General features: G+C 41.2%; 1 protein-coding gene across 4 annotated transcripts; it reads left to right on the plus strand.

Annotated features, from left to right (window-relative positions):
- Positions 1-1,585: 1,585 nt before the first annotated feature.
- Positions 1,586-16,142, plus strand: LOC104302936 (SERTA domain-containing protein 2-like). Of its 4 annotated transcripts, none has more exons than XM_054161754.1 (4): positions 1,586-1,731; positions 4,608-4,726; positions 6,856-6,950; positions 12,465-16,142. In XM_054161754.1, exon 4 carries the CDS (start codon positions 12,469-12,471, stop codon positions 13,318-13,320), a length of 852 nt encoding a protein of 283 aa, XP_054017729.1. In that variant the 5' UTR covers positions 1,586-1,731; positions 4,608-4,726; positions 6,856-6,950; positions 12,465-12,468; the 3' UTR covers positions 13,321-16,142. The 4 variants fall into 4 exon arrangements, with proteins under 4 accessions (XP_054017729.1, XP_054017731.1, XP_054017730.1 ...); XM_054161756.1 differs by having other exon boundaries at positions 6,859-6,950; XM_054161755.1 differs by lacking the exon at positions 6,856-6,950.
- The last annotated feature ends 4,134 nt before the right edge of the window (positions 16,143-20,276 follow it).

A 20,276-nucleotide genomic window follows, 5' to 3' on the forward strand; every position in this document is an offset into this window, starting at 1 on the left:
TACTCCTCCCATTTTGCGTTGCCACTGGTTGGTTCCCTGCTTACATTTTGTGCAGCAGATGGACCACAGAGGTAGGGGTGTCCCCCCACAGCCTTTTGGTGAGTCATCCTCTCCAACAGCATGTCAGAACATGCTGTCACAAGACACATTCATAAGTCTTCACTCCTCTTCTGTGACCCCTGGCAGCAAGGTCAGAGCACAGCTGTGGCCCATTGCAGGAGAGAGGTGGTGTAGAGAGAGATTCCCCAATCCTGCAGGGTCAGCTACAGCTTTCCAAGCCTCTGCTGCTTCCTATAGATCATGGGCCTGGCATGCTACCCCTTCACAAAATGCTCATTAGGCGGCACAAGGGTTAAAATCTGTTGGATGTGGGCAGTTCAGAGACCCATCCATTGTCTTTATACAATCACAAAAAGCCACTGGTCATTTATGAAAGTTGTAGTTTTATCTCCACCAGAGAACTGCAGATGTTTCTGTTGTATTTACTAGACCAATGTATATTCTATGTGTGCATTTGGTCTCGTTCAATGCAGAAGGAACCTGTGTCATGTGCTTGATTTTTTTGTTTTGTTTTACTGGCCTACAGATTAACTTCAACCCATCTCTGAGGAAGCTGAGCAGCTTTTTGGGGATTCATTAGGTAACCCATAATAGGGATCCACAAAGGTTCAAAAATCAATTTTTACAAAATACTTGAATGTCAGATTTTGAAATCCATTTTGCACAAATGCTTGTGCCACTCTAACTTGATTACACAAATGCAATCAGAAAGCAAATACAAGAGGTTTGAGCATGGCCAAAACCACCTCATTAAAAAAAAAAAATCACAAACGGAAGAATTGTGCAATATTTGTAGTTTTATTGCCGTCGGAGATACGTGCATGCCTTCTCTCACGACTGCCCTGGAAACGGGAGTTGTCAGAATGCTGCTTTACAGAGGCCCTGGCGATTCTTATTTAAATTTGACAATTCCTGTAAGAGACTGCGAGTTTAAACGGGAAGAGGAAAAAAAAAAAAAAAAAGAAAAAAAAATAGGTGGGGGGTGGCAGGCTCGGGCCCCGCCTGGCCGGCGCCTCTGCGGAGGGTTCCAAGACCCACCGTGGGGCAGCCTGGCCCGCTGTGACCGCCCGCCGGGGCCTGGCTGCTGAGGCGGGGCCGCGCCCTGCGTTGCCCTGTCCGCGGGCGGCGGCGTGTGCGGTCGTGCCGCGTGCCGCCCTGTGCACCGCCCCGTGCCTGCCCGCGAGCTCCGCCCTCCCGCTCCCCTTCACTCGTCAGCGGCACCAGCGCAGGCGGGGCCACCTCCCGGAGCGCCGCGCCGGGGGATGGGGGGACTCGGCGGCGCCCGTCTTCCGATTGGGTTAGGCCGGCGCGCGGCCCCGCCTATCTTTGCTCTCTTTGCTTTCTCATTGGACGCTGCCCCAGGGCCAGTCAGGGCTCAACCCCTCCAACTCATCGCCCAGTGAGAAAATGGTTGCTGGGCACGTTGCAGGGATGGTTGTCCAATAGAAAGGCGGCCAGCTGGCGGGCGCGGTGCACTCTTTCCCCCCTCCTCGTTGTGGGTGCTACCGGAGGAGGGAAGGGCGGAGCAGAGGCTGCCGGGGCCCGGCGGGGGTGGTGCTCGCCTCCGCCTCCTCCCGTTCGGAGTCCCAGCTCCGCTGGAGAAAGCCCGGCCGGCTGGCTAGGAAGGGCACAGCAGGCTGCGAAGAAACGGAGGGGTTTCTCCGCTCACAGGTGAGGCTCCGGGAAGGGTCAGGCCGAGACGAACCGGGCTGTGGCCCTGAGGGAGAAGCTGTGAGAGGGCGGGGGGCAGGAGAGTAGCTCCCACCCTCTGCGGGCGTGGAGCTGGCGAGCATGGGGGCAGGGAGACGACACGGCGCGGCAGGCGGGCAGTAGCGGCCGCAGAGAGACGGCTGGGTACGGTGGCCAGCCGAAGCGGGGGCAGTCAGAAGCCCCCCGAAGGGAGCGCTGGGCCCTGGTGGGAGGGGGTGGGGGCAGGGCACGGAGGTCGGGCAAGGGGAGGGTGGGGGCTGGCGGGAACAGGGTGGTGAAGACAGGTGAGGAAGGATGGCGGGAGGGGGAAGTGTGGGCACGGCAGGCGCTGGGGAGTTACGCCTGGGTCCGGCGGTGCGGGGGCGGGGTGAAGCGCGGCCGGAGCTGGAGAGGCCGGCGACTAGGGCGCTAGGAGCGGGGACTGCGGTGGAAGTTGTTAGCGCAGTTATAATTAGCTTGGCCGGGGTCTCTGGTAAGCTGGGGAGGAGGAAGGGGGAGGAGTGTAACTTTTCGCAGCTCGGGAAGCCCAAGGTTGTCTCTGGTTACTGCTGCCCACTACCGCGGGGGGAGGCGCGGGCGGCCGCCGGCAGGAAGTACCAACTAGTCTCCTTCCACAAAGGCCAAATGGTGGCAGGCTCCCTTGGGTTTTATTAGTACTTGTGCACTCGCAGGAGTGGCTGCAGGGGAGGAGGCTTTCCCTGAGTCGCAGCTTTTTAATTCTGCCAGTCGTGATCGCTGCCTCTTGAGAGTTAATGACATTATATATATATATATATGCGCATATATATATATACGTGTATATATATATATATGTTGCATTTTTAATAGGTTTTGTTTGTCTCAATAAACGTGTGCATTAGGCTGAACTGCAAGTAGGTGGGTAAGGCTGGAGAAGCATAAACCTGGTCTCTTCTGTGCATATTGTAAATTCATCTCACTAATAGATGCAGTTAATACTTTCTGCCGTAGATAGTCCTTCAGGAGGCTTGCAGCAGTTTCCTGCTTTAATTTTGATTCACTTAAGATTCTTTAGTTCAGGCAGTTAACTTCAATTAGGAAAATACCATTGACATTGAAATTAACGCACTAATCTAAAATGTCTAAAGCGACCCATAAATGGGTATAAGGAAACTACAAGGAAAGAAAAATACAAAGATCCACTCTATATACAATTCATAGTGAAATCAGCTGCTGTGTGTTAGTTATAGTGTGGTTTTGACAAATTGTAGAAGCTAAACACAGTAAACTCTGAAATCATATGGGGGAAAAAATCGTACCTCAACAGTGAATTTTGCAGAAATCCTTTAAAGTACATAATTAAATTGGATAACTTTTTGGAGTTCCTTCTACCAAAAGGTCAGACTCTGGAAATACAATTAACATTAATAATTTTTTATCACATGCTTTTATCACTCTTTTTTTTTTTTTTTCTTTCAACTAAGGTGCTGAAGTCTAAAATTTCTCAACATTTTAGTACTCTTGTCAGCTTTCTTAGGATTCTTTAATGCTAAATAGATGTCACATTCTAAGACATGTGTTCTTTTATATTCATTACACTGAAAATGCAGTGACCTAATGTGTACACTATAATAGTGGACTTGCAAAGTCCTGCTGTTTCAAAGCAAATAGATAATGAATCTTCATTTGTCTCTTTGGATTTTTATTTTTTTTTATTTGAAAATAGCATGAATCCCCTTGTGGGAAAGAAGTCAGCTTCTAGAAGGAGGAAGAAGACACTAATGTGTTCATTGCTGTGGGTTAGATTTGGCATTCTTAGGTTGTGGGCATTTTACTGCTGTTTTACTGCATCTTTACAGTTCAGGATTCTGTAAATGGAGGAGCCCTTGGCTAGCATCAGGCTATGAGTTGCAGTGTAAGATGAACTGTATTTGTTTACTTGTCCATCTGTCTTAAGTGTAAGATTGCCTTTCACTATGTATTAACATTTGTAAAATAACATGAACTCTTGATCTTGAGGGACTGCATTTATCTGGATCCTTGCTCTTGTGGTAAATTTGTGAAGTAATTGGTTTGTTGGGGGCAGGTATCTGTGTGTATTGTACATGCAATATTGTAACAGGGCTTTAATCCTTGGAATTCAAAAACTTGGATTCTTGGAGTTGAGACCTCAGGAGCACGGATCATGCAATTCTCTCCACATCTGGCCTAGTCCATAGTTTGCTGTCACTTCAGCCTTTTCATATTTCCCAGAGTTTCCAGTGCCTTGATCTAATCCATGATTTAATCCATGTGGTCTCTTGCCAAACTGCAGATGTTGCTTCATCAGGGTTTTGATGAAAATAGTGTCACACTGAATATTATATGTAATCATAGGATATCCTGCCAGCTGTCTTTTCACACTAGTTTCATATATGCTGAAAATGAGAAAAGTAAGGGAATCTAATAAAAATCTAACTCCTTTTGCCGTCTGTGTTAGGGGGTAGTTCTTAAATGCACTTCTTTACAGTTCATGGTATTGTCTCTCCTGATAACATGATTTCAGAGATGACTGTAACTGTAATTTGGTGTTCAGTAACTTGAAGTATCAGTGCAAGGTCTTACCCTAAAACCTAATGCTTAGAGGATCACCATTCTGTTCTGTCATATTCATTTAGGAAAGATTTTTCCATGTTTTATGTATTAATAGGGGAAACTAGTAGATCCTCTTTTTTTCAGTGTAATGATGAGGTTTGGATTTCTCACTCGGTGTAACTGTTTCCGTAGAAATTAGTGCAGATTGTTTAAAAAGTTGTATTAAATTTTGTGCTTAATAGTTCTGGTTTAAAAAAAGAAATAAATTACATAGTAATAAAATACTCTCTTTTTTTCCCCTTAAGTCACATCATCATACCTTGGTGGATGACTTGGCCTCTTGATTAGTTTGGGACTCTTGGATGATCACACTTCATGCAAAATTTGGAATCTTCCTGCCTGGACTCCTTTCTATTTTCTAAGGGTAACTGCTTGTATGTTTTTATTAAATCATATCTCATGTGCATAGTACGTGTCCTGATCATCAGATGTAGATGTTATTTTTGTGGCTTAGAGTGGTAAGCTGAAAAAATAATTTTCTAAAATGAGATTTATAATGAAAATTGAAATGCTTTGGGCTTACCAAGTAGTCTTTTGGTTTGAAGATTCTGAATGTGCATTACTTTTTTTTTTTTTTGCTTCCTTTACCTAGAAGAATTATAATGTAACAAAGAATTGCCATAAGATCACATTTCTTGCAAACCTGTTAGCTGAAGCCTCAGTATTACAGTGAGGTCCACTGTACACCTGATAAAATTGAGTGTTACGGACTTGTGAGAAAAGGTGCTTTGAATACTGAAGAAAAGTTATTGTGTGCTACTTTGAGAGAAGATTTAAAGTGATTTCTGACTCGGGTATTGAAAATTATTTACCTACATGTCTTGTACAGAGAGCTAGACTAAATACCTGGTCCTCGGCCAGGAAAAAAAGAGCATTTTTATTTTGTTAGGTTGGTTTTTTTCTTGGTTGTTTTTCGTGCTAATCATATGATTTTTCTGCTAAAGTATAGACATGCTGATTTATAGTTAAAAAGCTGTAAGTTTTGTTACTAATGGAATGGGTCTTTGTGTAGATCACTGTAACCCTAAAATATATCAGTGTTATGTAGGTGAATACATCCAGTATCTTTGTATCTGAAGTTAATAGATACTGCAAAGAAAATGGCTTGTGAACTGTTCACTTGATTAGAACAAGCTGTAAAGAGGTATGTTACCACATTTGCAGTTCCAATGATCATTTGTCTCTCCAGTGGGATACTTTGGTGGAACTGTGGTGGTTTGAATCTTTTCTGTGTGCCTTTATATTCTCGTTTAACTACAGTTTTGTTTTACTGTGGTAGTTTCTAGATTTAGTAATTCTTGATCATGTGTTAGTTTTTGCTAACTGCTATTGATTCTTAAATTACTCCAGGTCCTTCTGCTTAACAACAAATCCTCCCAGAATAGTCTGTTATTAAAAATATACAGCTGTGAGGCTTATTTGTGCACATGGAATTAAATGCACAAATGTAGAGGGGGAGAAGAAGAGGAGTGACAGTGACTTTATTTTTCTTTATAGTGATAGATAGGAGCTGCTGAGAATGTGGTTCATTTACTGTTGATAACAACCCAGATCCGCTTCTTTTAGCTTGTGGATGGTACACATCCAAACAGAGGAATTTCTTCTCCAGAGTGAAGTGTTGTGACCTGAAGCTTAGCTATGGTAATTTGTAAAGCAAAGCTCTCAACTTTATGAAATATGATGGGAGTAAGGAACTTAAGATGTCCTTGAAGTGCAGGAATTTTTCAGTTCACTTTAGACATAACATAAACGGGTTGGGGTGACTGCGGGAGTGTTGAAGTTAATTTTCAAGGCAAGGTAAAATGTACTCCAGTGTGCTTTGTAAACATCATTTCAGCTTCTAAAATGCCAGTGTATGATAGATATTTATTCTCTGTTTCCACAGATAGTGAAGTGACAGTGAGAAGGTTTTGAATTCCAGATTAATTCTGTGCTAGACTGAGTGTTCTTCTCATTCCTTTTCTCAATTAATACTATTCAGCCTACTCTTATTTTCAAAGTGCAGGAAGGGATGTTATGTATGTCCTTAAGTGTTGGGGGTTTTTTTTGTGTGGTCTTGGGATTTGTTTTTTGAGGGCGAGTTCAGTCCTTTATTAAGTCTGAACAGTAGCATAACTTCATTCTCACTTGCTTTAATGGTAACAGACTTCAGGTGTATTATAAGTCAGGATTTGGTGACCAAAAGCATTGGCATGAATTCTTCTTTCTTTGAGCAGGCCTTTTCTGGTCATTTCTAACTCCTGTAAGAAGCTGTTGCATAGGAGTTTAGGTATGGGAGTAAGCTGGTAAGACTCCTCCCTGTATGCACAGTTTAAGCCATTTGTGCCTTCCCCAACAGTTATTCATCTTGACTAAACTGGGCAGGGCTGGGGAGGTGGGGAATCAATGGACATTTTTGTGTATTTATGTCTCTTCAGGTCCAGATTACTTTTTACTTCGGTGTTTTCTAAGGTGTTTAATCCTCCTTCCCTCACTTCCTTTCAATTTTGCTAGCAGTCAAGATGTGATGTTATGGGGATCTCCAACACTTGCTGAGGACACCAGATCAGATGCACTGTTCAGTGTAGTCTGGCAGCTTACTGTGTTACGTAAGTCATGTTTAAGTGATCAGTGTTAAGTCCGGATGGGAGAAAGGATTTACACTGTGTCTGTTAACTGTACCTTCAGCCTTACCTTTTTCTTGTGCAGCTTTTTATACAGAGAATACTAGTCAAGAGTCAGTCCACCACTTAATTAAAACTGTTAATGAAGTTGTTCCAAAGCCTAAGCTAAAATGCATGTTGGGTAGGGGAAGGATGTGGCATGCATCAGGTGATTCTGGGAAATAACCAGAACTGCAGGAATGTTTTCCTCTGCACTTCCTGCAGATAGATGTGTGTTTGTGAAATGTGTGGAATAGGGGAGAGCCGGAAATGGGTTTATCAATCAGCTTCAGTTTGTTACTGGCACAGGTTTACTATCCAAAGAGCCTTCTGTCTGGTTTTACTGTTACATATTTTCTACTGTTACTAGCCAATTTGCAAAGGAATTGCCCAAATTACAATAGCAAGTAGTCTATAATTTTGATTTTAATACTTAAGTTGCATTACTGAAAACTAGACAGGCAGCTTTCACTCATGAGATGCTTGCACCTATTCAAATCCGCTATTCCTTTCCTCTGAGAAAAAAATACATTTTTGCTTTGGGACAGTCTTAGCCTGAAAAATGTAACACTGTGGCTATATGAAAAGTATTAAGGAACTGTGAGTTTCATAACTTCCTAAAAAGAAAAGCCAAAAGGGACTACTATGAATGAAATTATTTTGACCTGCATAGTGCAGGCCAAGTACTTTATTGATGGTCTTGCTATTTAAGCATATTCTTTAATGGCAAGTGAATAACTCTTGTGTAGTTGACTATACTGCTTGTTTTGTGCATGGAAAGGTCGTGTTCAGACAATGGTAACTGTGACACTTCTGTTTTATATACTCATGCTTTTTGAAGCTTTTCTCTACAGAAAATGAAAGCTCTGTGCAGTTCTAATCATAAATATGGTTTAGCTTGCTCTTAAAACGTTGTTGTTTGGTTTTTTTGGAAGGTGAGGAAGAGGAAATTAAGTACTTTGCCCTGATAGAAGTAGTTGAGGGGTTTCACATGCTGTGTTCTTCTTTGTGACTTTTTCCAGCTGTACTTCCTAACCATGTGTCAGTGGCAGCTGCACTGCACTATCAGACCCTGTGACAGATGGAGCTGTGTTTTTTCCTCTGAAATGGTGGCACGGGTCCTGTATTGTCCACAACGCATCGCAATGTGAATTTTTTGTGGTAGCCTGGAATGTTTCTTCTGAGTTGCTGCATGCTATGACCAGGGCTGTTTGTTCTGTGTGGGTTTGCCAGCCAGGGACATGCCTCTTCCCTCCCAGGTTTTTTTCCAGCCCCAGTATGGTGTAGGGTTACAGTGCATGGATGCTTCTTCCCATCTTAGTAGGGAGGAGTTCTTATTAAATGCACTCCATGGAACTAGAAGGGACTGAGGAGCATGCTGTCAGGGGCAAAATTTCTATGTGCAGACTCCTTTGTAGTTCATTGGCATGGATGGAGAGTTTGGCACTCCAAGATTTAGAGTTCACTTTCCTTCCTTTTCTCTAAATTCGCAAAATAATTGTAACTAAAAAAGCATTCTGCCATAACTGCCTTGTGGCTCAGTTTGCATTACTGTAATGAGAGAAGATGAAAAAATGCCAGAAGAAAAACCACTGAGATGTGGTGTTCCTCTTTGTTGTCATTTTCATGACAAAAGATTCTAAAATGGAGCATCTGAACTAAAAAAAAAAAATTCGGTTGTTGAACTTCTACTTAAAGTTCAAGAGAAAGGTGACTGAGCTTGCTTCTGTTATTATTGAACAGCAATGTATGGTTGGCATAAACTTTAAGCTTGCATACAAATTAATCAGATTGGAACATTCCAGAATCCTGTTACTTGGTCCAGTTTTTTGAGATGTGAGTAGATTCCCTGAAATTAGGCTGGAGTAAGGGGGGGTGCAATTTCTAGACACTCTTTAAATGTATGCCTAACGTGCCCTTCTTTCAACTGACTAGGCTATTCTGTCAGCCAATGGAAAGGACTGGCAGCTGTCAGTTGGTGACAGAGGATTGTCTGGCCATGGTAGTGGATTTTTGTGTGGACTTGTGCTGATTTTCCTTAGGACCGGAAATTGAAGTAGGGGAAGCGCTGCATAATTGTGATCCACTTCTTATTTTGCAGAGTAATGCTGTCAAAAGAGAGTGTTTGAGTCACGTGTGGATTTTGAGGTTGGGGTGTGGGTGTTGCTATGCAGTGCTACATTAGAACAAGTTACTTAGAAAATAGGGAGTAGTTTATTAAGGATATGACCCTATCAGAAATTCTTGTGCTAGAAAGTAAAGTAAAAGGCCTGATAAAATGTAGATTAGCTGGTAACAAAGGGCCTTTGTATCTTTTGTAGGTCAGCAGCTGAGTGTGTTTGACAAGAACTGAAATTTAATGTCTCCTGTAGCAACCATGACACTAGTCATTTTAAAATCCACCATACCAGTGAAGGTCTGGTTTTCATTAGCCTTCTCCAAATTTTTGTGTAACCTCTGAAGTCATCTAGCTTCTGGAGGGAGGCAAAAATCATACTAAACAGGCAGGATTTCTAAAACAAGACAGGACTATGGTTGTGCATTTCTAAAAAAATAAAAGCAAAAAAAGTCTTTGCTGTTTACAGAGTGGGGAGTCTGTTCAGTAGAAATATTCAAAGTTGGAGCAAGTAATATTTCTTGCATTTAATTTTTATAGTTTAGATTGCTGACATGCTCAAGCTTTGTTAGATTCTTTTCTAGAATGCTCTAGGACAAATTTTATTAGGGAAAATTGGGGAACGAAAAGGAAGGTGTCTACATATATGAGCATGAAATGTATAGTCTAATTGAACTACCACATGAATTTAAGTGTTTTATTTTGCTTTTGTGAAATTACATATCCTCACATATGATTGCTGGCTTTCTTAGCTGCTTTCACTATTTAAATACTAGCACGATGTTAGAAATTAACATTATTTGTGTAATTCAGACAAGTCTTGCATTTCCTGTGTGTCTAACAAAGTGTCAATACAGATCTAAAAATACATTAAAAGCAGTAATTTGTCAAAACCAAGCATTCTGAAAGTTTAAAATGTCAGAATTGCTGTTCCCTGTATGTTCTTAATTCTGTTCCCTTACAAGTGTGTATTTTGGTCTGCTTTAATTAGTGGTGAGAGAAAAAGAAAAACTCACACTAGTGTGCAGGGAACAAATAGCTATTTTGATGTATATTTTTATTCTTCATAGTTACAGCATGGGGTAATGCCTTGGGCAATACACATATAAATGTACTTAAAATGGAGAGTTAATAATTTTATTGTGATTTTTGTGTGTGTGATTTGCAGACAGTAATGGTTTTTGTGATATGTTATGAGTAGTTATATTTAGCAACAGTTCTATGGATTGGTTTTTTTCCATAGGTTGTGTCTACAATTACCCACTAAAACACTGTGGACAGTGGTGTTGGTAGTTTGAGAATGCCTCTCTCGCACACACAAAGCCCCCAGAATACTTTCTATTGTTATATTTGGTGTCTGAACTTTGTACCCTGATTTCTTCTGATTTTGTTTGCAGTCGAGAGCTCGGTACTGTCTAGTTCTGTTTGCTCTAAATGGGGTGATGTAATTGGGGAGTAATAGGTATTAACTATGGGAAGATCACCTAGGTAAACAGGCACACCACATGCAGACACCCTTATGGCTTTTTTAGCGAGATTCAGCTGGTGCTGTGGCAGGTCAGCAGAAAATTTTGGAATAAAACAAGTTCTAAAAGTTTAAACTTTTGCAGCACTTGTAAAACTACACGTAATTAAAGGATTCTGTTGTTTTAATAGTGAACATGTTAGTAAACTGAACTACTACCTGTTATGTAGAACTGCATTCTTAGGACAAATTTAATTTCATGCATGTGTGTGTGTGTGTGTCCCCTAAAAAAAAAAAAAGGTGGGTATGACCAGGAAATCCTAAAATCCTGTAGCAATTATCTGTTTTCTTGTGTGCCTTACTGAGAAGTATGCACTGCTTGCTTACTTTCTGTTCCTCCAAAGGAGCTGAGTTCTCCAGCAGTCTTGTCTAGGCAGATGGATGTAGCCATGGAGCCCTGCAGTGCTTCCTGCAAATCTGGAGAAATCCCAAAAGTAAAAGAGGCTTTATCCTGCTGCCTTCTCCTTGTCCCCAAAAGTCTAGCAACAGGCTAGCAGCTGGCAGCTGCAGCAATCAGCTGAGCTATTGCTGGCAGTGTCCATTGCTCACATGAAAAGGAGGTTGGGAGGCCCTCTGCAGCGTGCAGGGTCTGGATCATTGTGTATGAATGATCTGCCCTTAATCTGCTACTGGGTGTCTAATTTATGATTGCTTAATTTTCTTAAATTGTTTGGGAGTGAGGTGTCTGTATTACATGGACACATCCTGAGTGGTGCAATCAACAATTCACCAGTGTTTCCTGTGCACAGTATACTCCTTTTCTGTGTTTATACAAGTGATTGCATAGTGCTTGTTGTCCCTAATAAAACACTTTATATTTTGAATGGTAATTGCTAAGTATCCAAGCATGTGTGTGTTTGGATCACATTTATTTTAAGTGTGCATGCATACAGTTTTTTGTACCACAGTGTTCTAGACCCATCATATTTTGATGCAAAAGCACACAACGTAGACTGAAAACCACCTAAATTCTATTTATTCTTTTAGCTATTTGCCCAAGTTGGTCACTTTTAAAGTGCCATTTAATAGCCTTTTGCTGGATGTCCTGTGTGTTAAGTCAGTAGCAGGTTGTGAACCAGCAGCTATGGGCACTGCTCATCATTCTCTGAGGTCTGTGGCCTGGCCAAATTTCCTCCCACCATTTAATTAAACTACTAAGCTATGGAATGGATATAAGGATCCCATGGGAGGCCCTGTTGTTCTTGCTGGGTGGTTCAACTGTAGTAAAACAACCGTAAGTCACCAAAGAACTGGGAGAGAAATGGGTTCTATAGAGAGGGGTTTTCAGAGACACTGAGCAAGACATTAAGAATACCATAATGAGATGAAAATAAGTGTTGCAACTCTTTAAAGTCTTATCTACTGTACCTAGGAACATATGTTAAAGTGTTGAAAAAATTACAATCCTTAATATAAGCATCTTTTATTTCATTTGGACATTCAAGATGGTTCTCATCAATGAATGTCTGTATGCTGTGTAATTCAAAAGGATAAGAGGCAAAAAACTCACATTAAAGATTTTAAATAATTCATATTCTTATGGTAAAATTAAAAGTAACCTTGAAACCCAAAACTTAGGTGTCTATAGCTTCTTTTTTTTTCTCCCCCAAAACCCCAGTTACTGTATTTCTTCTATGTTTTCTGTTTAAAAATAAGTGGTTCTTCTCAAAGACAGTGTAGTATGTTGTGCAGGATTTGATAATGTCTTTCAGTGCTCTATGGCATTAAAGGCCAAGTTAGACAATACATTGCATGCTACAGACTTTTCAAAACTGTTTTCCATCTTGCCCATGGTAAATTCATATTTTCTCTCTTTTAGGTTCATGTTGGGCAGAGGTCTAAAACGCAAGCTGAGTGACTATGAGGAGAACATGGCTGGTCTCTCGAGTGCCTTTGATTCCAGTCGAAATTTGTCATACCCACTTAAGAGGCAGTTGGTGCTTAATATGTGCCTCACCAAGCTACAGACATACAAAATGTTGGTGGAACCGAACTTGCACCGCTCTGTCCTCATAGCCAACACAGTACGGCAAATTCAAGAGGAAATGAGACAAGAGAGTAATCAACAGCCAATTAACGTCTGCCCTGGCATTACTCCTAGTTCTCACAGCTACACAGGGATGGAGTCATCTGGGATTTCTCTTCAGTTGCCTTCAGGTATTAGTCAGCAAGAATCTAACTGTTGCGATTTGCGGTCTGTGGAAGACCCGATTGAAAATAGCCTGCTGATAGTTTCAGATGATGACATGTCCTCTGCTATCTCATCTATTCTGAAGGATTTAGACTTTGTAGAAGATATAAGCCCGCCTACTTGTCTGGTTCCTACTGCAGATGACCAGCCAAAGTTTCCAGAAAATACTGGTCTTAAACTAGAAGATGATAGGCAGGATTTGAAAGGAGCTGAATGTGTATTTGGTTCCTTTGAGATTTCAAATTCAACTAGCTACTTGAAGGATTTGGCAATAGATGACATTTTTGAAGATATTGACACGTCAATGTACGATTCAGACTTTTGCTGCCCTCCGCTCATGCCGCCCAGACCACCATCTCTCGCTACAGAAGAACCATTGAAAACCTTTCCATCTTGTAATTCTTCTTCCGCAAGCAACATCCAGATATGTAGAACAGATCTGAGTGAGTTGGACCACATCATGGAAATTCTGGTTGGATCCTGATACTTGTTTTACCCAAAGATACTTTTTAACTGCCACTTTCATTTGGTTTCAGGATATAAGCCACTGGAAAAGTTGTAAAGAATTCTTTAAAACCCAAACTAAAAATAATTTGTCCGTAGTGGGATTTTCTAAATAATTCCAAAACTTACAAACCACAAAAGTGGCAGATTTTGGTTTTAGAAAAAGAAATATTTATTTATCAGAACTGTGCAATCATCTTTTTCCTTCCAGGGCGTGTGTGGAACTCCAGGCGCATACCCTTACCACCCCTCATGCCTCTTTCAATAAACTTTTTTATGTGCAATTTTTAATTTGTCAGAAGAATCTACATGCAAAACAAATTTCATATGAGATGATCTTTTACAAAGCCTCCACTTTATTTTTAATATCAGAGTCTATGCCAGGTGGGCGCATGTCGAGTTGCAGAGCTGGGTTGCGTGGATTGCAGGCACATGACTAGAGATGGGTATATTTTAAAGATGAGACACGCTTTGCTTGCTTTCGCTCGGAACAGCAGATCAAGATGCTTATCGACAAAGTCTCTTGCATTTTCTAAAGCATTCAGAACTATTTATTTTTGTAAATTTTATAGTCTTTCTACATTTTACTACGTTACTTCATCATAGTTCAAATGTACTGGACTCGTAGTTGGATGTGTTTAGCACTACCTCTGAGCTGAAATGCTTTAATTGTTTCCAGTGCTTTGTCTAAGACTGCAGATCTTTTGGGGTGGTTTTTTGTTTTGTTTTGTTGTTTGGTTGGTTCTTTTTTTCCTGGGGGAAAGACTTCTAACTCTAGGCTGATCCTTTGACAGTGACCTAGCTGATTTTTGCAATCAAGGGTATTCTATGTTTTAAAACTTTTAAGTATTTACAAATGTAATTTATATGTAGATTGTGCAATTTAACATTTTTTTGTCAGTATTATGTGCTTAGATTTTGAGTAATCTTGGCGTTCGTTAAATTAAAACTTACTGTGTACAGGTAGCTTTTTAATCTGTTTTGGAAAACACTGTCCTTCAACCCTGCTTTCACCACAAAGTTTAAGATGATTTTTATGTGCAATATTATTTAAAAAGATACATGTTGTATACCTGGCATTGTGGAAAGAAACGCTTCGAACTTAAAATTTCCAGCACCTTCAGAGGATACTTGGCAGAGTCAACGTTTCTGTATCCTTTAAGAAACAATGTCGAGAACACTTCACCAGTGCTTACCACTCGGACTACTCCTGAAGTGCTCACTGATGTGGTGAGTCATTGCTGATGACCAAGTTCCATCGTGAGGCAGTCAGTGCCTGTAAGATCTCAGGGGTCTGGCTGCTCTGGGCCTGCCTGGTCTTCAGAGGCATCATAGTGGTTGCTGCTGCCTCTGACTGTTCTGGGAAAGGAGGGGTGTGTGCCTGTGGCAGGTGTGGATATAAGCATCTATGAGTGCACTCGCTAACTGAAGGTGAGATTTGCGGTGAGAACTATTTCTCCCTAAGACAGTTTGGATATTGTTTCAACCTGAACTGAGGTCTGTATTGATCCTTGCTGTCATCTTCTGAACTACACACTTGCACAGTAGTTTTTGGGTTGTTGTTTTTTAGTTTTTTAATTATAAAACTGCTTTGAAAGTTGCGGCACCTGTCTTGTAAGGAAATTTGGAGTTGTAAAAGCTTTGCTTTGGTTTCTTGGGTTTTGGGGGGTTGGGGGGTTATTGTTTATTGCTTTTTTTCTGCTGAGACTTTTTGTGAATAGGGCATCAGCAGAGGAAGAAAATGTTCCCTGTGTGTTGCATCTCACAGAAGCTGAAATCCTGGCCCTGTCATAGGGGCCAGGGTGTCACCTTGTATTTCTAGTCTTAAATGATGCCGTGGCACAGCTGCCGTATCTCCATTTTTTACTGTGACTGTTTTGGTTAACAGTTAGCTGCCGATCCAATTTGGTATCCCAAACCAATGGAGAACCAGTTCAGGTCACATCCTTGCAGCCATCTGGGTTGTTTAGCAACTGAAGGGTATAAATGTATTTATATGCATATAATGTATTGATTCTAATATAAAACTTCTGATCTAAAGTATTTTGAATTGCTGGATAAAGGGATTTGTTTGAAAAGTGTATAAATAGTTCTTGAAGAGGTACAGCTTTGGAATGTACACAGATTGTGCATTGTGTATAGACTACTCTGGCTTTTCCTCAGCCTCTACTTTTGTACAAAAAGATGACTGAATAAATCCTTGAAATATTAAGGGCCTTCTGCACTGTGATGAAGCAGAGTTGTGGTTAAAAATGTCTTTAAAATCAGTGATGAGGGATAAAACAAAAAGACTGCATCTAATTACTTTTTGCATTTGAAAATATGGAATGTTACTATGCAGTAAAGATATTTTGGTATGAAAATTTGTATTATGTAGCAAATAGAGAACACTTAATAAATCCACTTACCTTTCAGCCCCTGTGGGAACATAAGAGAAGACAACTTGCTTTTCAGGATTGACATGCTAAGGATTTTTGTATACTTCATTTAAAAAAAAAAAAGAAAAAGATGAAATTGTTGGTAAATGTTTTATCAATAGTTCAAATTATAATTTTTGTTCAAGTGCTACACAGTGCTGTTTCTAATTGGTTGCTTGCATCACAGTGCCAAGACCATAAGCTGGTATGTAATGCAGTTCAGTTATGTATGGAATTGCGTGCAAAGGGAAGTTTAATTTTTAAATATGCACAAACTAATTTTAAAATCCTTCCATGTAAAATGAAGTTAGAGGCTAGTTGTGGTGGACCTATTTATTGTATGTTTGGAAATAAAAGCCACAGTTTTGCAGTTTAGCCATTTCTATTTTGGAGCCTTCTGTGTTTGATTTTAACACACAATGTTGTGGTACTTTGCCACTCTTCATTTGGTCTTTTACTCTTGAAGCTGTACCGGTTTCCTAGGTGGTTGCTTTTGTACCTTTTTTCTTTTCTTTTTCCCTTCCTTTCTCACTGTTGTGCAAGCCAGCCAACCCTAACAGAGTTCAACAGTAGGTTTCTGCATAAGCCAAAAGACAGATTCCGTGACAAAAGGTACTTTTTATTAGTGGTGCTGCTGCAGCTCGAGCTAGGTGCTACCAAGGGGGACAGCATACAAAGAAATCCCTGGGCAATGATAATTCCCTTAGAGTTGAAGTTCCCTGCCCCTCACATGACAATTTGTAATCTCAAAGTCTGGCTTGATCTTCAGTTTTATTGGTTGGATTTGTTTGCGGTTTTGTTACTAAGCAGTTGCTAAGTGGTCATCTTACACAAATCACATCCTCCCAGTTGGTTTTGGCCAATTCTGCAGTTACATTGTAATACAGTTGCTATGGTTCATATACCACCATCTGTAGCCTTTGCTTGCTTCAGCTGTTCGTGATTGTCTGTCTAGTTGTTATTAATGTTATACGTGTTTGGCTCTAAGTTTCAACTAACTTCTATAACATCTCGTTTGCTTTCTGTCCCTTCCCTGCAGAACAAGGCATGGTGGCATTTGTGTTGTGAAGAGGCCACGTGTCTGTTAGCATTTGGTTGTCCCTCTGGGCTTTTTCTCACCTAACTGCTGTAGTACTCCCAGCCCCTGCAGTTCTTAGTGTTGCTTCAGAAGTTGCTGTGCCTCAAAGCAAGTATCAAAGTGTCCTTGATGCATGCACTTGACACTTCAGGCTTGTCAGTCTGGAACAAAAACACTGCCACTTGGTGCTACCAGAATGTCATTTGCTAGTCTGTGCTAATGTAAAGTACACCAGCAACTTCAGGTTTAAAGGGGTCTATCCTCTTGCGGACTTCTGAGATCCTGACTCTTGCAATGAACTTCATTTTATTGATGAGGCTGCACTGGCTCCTACTTACAGGCCAAAAATTCTTTCTGCCTTTTCTCGTGCTGCTCACAGTGTGAAAAGCCCAGGTCCAGAATTAACTTCTGCACAGAAATGCCGTTCTGGCTATGACAGTTGTCACCCAGGTATTAACTCTGTGTCTACATTACTGAGCAGGACAATATTGTAACTGCAGTGCAGAACTGCTCTTACACCATGGGTCTTGAAGTCTAGCAACAGCAAACGCTGCCTTGTGGAGGTATGCTGCAGCTAGTCTTGTAAGAAAGCATTTCTGAAATACTGTGTTCAGGAATTGTAGGGTTTCATATACTTTCATCACTTTTAGCCATGCTGAACTTGTGAAGTCTGCTGAGCCACACAACTCCGTGAAATGCTGGTTTAGAACAGGGCTAGCTGGGGAGGGGCAGATACTGCCTTGAGTGCACTGTCTGTCAATAACCTATCAATTAATTCTGTGAAGATGAGTTACCAGTTGCAAAACTAATTTTGACCTACTGAAAATCAGTGGCCACTGTGGGAAACTTAGCTATTGAAATTTGGGAGGCTTGCCCTCTACAACTGCCTGAAAGGAGGGTGTAGTGAGGTGGGGGTTGGTCTGTTCTCTCTGGTATCAAGTGGTAGGACAAGAGGGGGAAAAGAAAATTGCACTGGGGGAGGTTTAGATTGGCTATTTGAGAAAATTTCTGTTCTGAAGGGCTGGTCAGGCTTTGGAACAGGTTGCTCAGGGAGCTGGTGGAGTTGCCATCCCTGGAGGTGCACAATAAACGTGGACAGGGCACTTTGGGGTATTGTTTAATGACCATGGTGGTCTTAGGTTGACAGTTGGACTTGATCTTAGATATCTTTTCCAATCAAAACAATGCTATGATTATCAGGGAAGCTGGAAGATTTTTGGCATTGAAGTATTTGTCCAGCTTACACAGGCCTCTTGCCTCGATTTAAAAAAAATACGCGACTTCACTGTGCATTTCTCCTCATTAGGCACCACTTATCCCAGCAGAGCACTTAATGCTTTGGCACCCAGGCTGTGCTGGGGGGATGACAATTTCAGAAGTTCACCTCCCCATTTATTGGAAGGATCAGAGAACAACTGCTAGATGGAACTAGCCTGCTGTGTATGCTGGGTGGGTTCTGTTTTCTTTGAATTCTCCAGAGGGGTCCAGCAAATTGAACTCAGATTTACAGGGAAGTTTGGGGGTTAACAATTTTAATGCAGCTTGATTTTAGCCAAACTGGAGTGACAAACAGAACTATTAAAATTGATCTTTGCTATTCAAAAGATCAGCGTGCTTTTAAATGCTGTAAAGACCCTGCACTTTGAAAAGCCACCAATGGTGGGCTTATGGAATGCTTGTAAATCATCATAGGGTCTGGAATTCCCCTTTTTTTGTTCCCCTTTTTTGTTTGTGGGGGTTTGTTTGTGTGGGATTTCTTTGGGGGTTTGGGGTTTTTTTTAAACAAAATTCCACATATTATTTGGACTTTATATAAGTTTACAAATACTAGCACTATGCTGTTTCTAAAACAAAGCTTCCCAAAAAAGTTGCCTTTCTACTCTGCTCCGTTTCAAGGATTGTTTCTTAAAATAAGTTTCCTGAAATTTTACCTATGTTACACCTTTGACCAGAACATGCATTGAAATGTTTTCAATCTCACAAAGCTGTTCACAGTGCTGCTTCTACAAATGAAACATCTCAGTAATTACATTGCCAAGTTGCTCTTAAAACTTGGTTCTGTGGGTATATTTTCACTCTTGGGGGTGGGGGGGAGAGTCATTTCTCTCTAGCTCTGCTGCCTAAAACTCTTACCTGGCTTTAGTTTTCACCTTTTCAAAATCCTAAGCAAATATCAGAAGTCTCTGGTATTTGCTTTCTGCAAATAGAGTACAGTAACATGTTCAGTTCATCAGAACTCAGTGTTTCACAGCTGAGAGCTCACACCTAAGATGAGAAATGATGAAATGGTAGCTTAAAACATACTAAGATTCAAAGTTTTATTTCCTCTGTGCACCATTTCCATAGAACAAACACCTGCTACTCCTCAGTATGGCTGTGCTTTCAGAGAGTGGGCACACAGCAGTCGCTGGCACATGTGGCTGGGTGCCAGGGAGGGCAGGAACAAGGAAATGACTAAAGGAAATGAACAGCCAGTATTTGTGCAAAACACCCCAGAGGGGTTTCCGGCACCCCTCATTTCCCAGGATAGCAACTCAAGACAAGGCTACTTTATACTATGCAACATGCCTGAAAATGATCACCTAACACTTGGTTTGTCTCTCTGAGCATTCTGCAGTCAGTTAAGAGTATGAGTGCAATTTTCTCTTGTGAGTACCCCCAAACAGGCACATTGTGTCCAGGTTCTGACAAGGGCTGGAGGACTGCCAGGACTATACAACCAGGAAGCCAAATTGGATTACTTTGTCATTTCAAAGCTGCTATTTTATTTCCTTGAAGAGATGAACTTGTTCTTCTCAGCCTGGAGACAGAAAGTCTCTCAGTTATCTTGTGCAGCCCATGTTTACAGGTAATAAGGGCTCAGGTGGCCCAAAGAATCTGTCCAAAAGAGAAAAACCTGAAAGGTTGACCCCATCACCTTTGGAACCCAAATAATTTTTTTTCCCCACTGAATCATAAAGGGCTGAAATCCTTTTTTCCCAATCCATACCTTGGATTGGGAAACCTGTAACACCTGCTACTATAAGGGAAAGACGATTTATTCACCCTTCTCTGGCAACAGGAAAACATTCATCCAGCATCAGCACAGGCAAAGGCAAACTCGAAGGCCCAGAAGGAAAGAGGGCCTCAGCTCTAGTGCGTCAGCCAGTGCTACACATGCTACAGATTGCCCCCTGAAGTCCCTCTGCAGGGCCCTGCTCGTCTGAAGCACAGAAATGGGACTTTATTCTGGTAACTGATTTAAAAAATGTTTGTTATGCACCTCAACTATCCATTATTTATTAGCAATTTACTATTCTATGAGTTTAAAGCCTATTTAATACATATTTAAGTGCTCTGAAAGACTTACAGAGGAAATGGAAAAATAATTCAAATCCAGTGTTAAGTGGAAAAGTTAACCCTGCTCTTGCATCCACATGGAGTTTTCAGTCTGATGGCACA

This window comes from Dryobates pubescens, chromosome 5 (assembly GCF_014839835.1).
Source record: "Dryobates pubescens isolate bDryPub1 chromosome 5, bDryPub1.pri, whole genome shotgun sequence".
Lineage (NCBI taxonomy): Eukaryota > Metazoa > Chordata > Aves > Piciformes > Picidae > Dryobates > Dryobates pubescens.

Excerpts from the sequence above, each read along its gene's own strand:
- LOC104302936 (XM_054161754.1), top strand. The coding sequence starts at position 12,469 with ATGTTGGGCAGAGGTCTAAAACGCAAGCTGAGTGACTATGAGGAGAAC.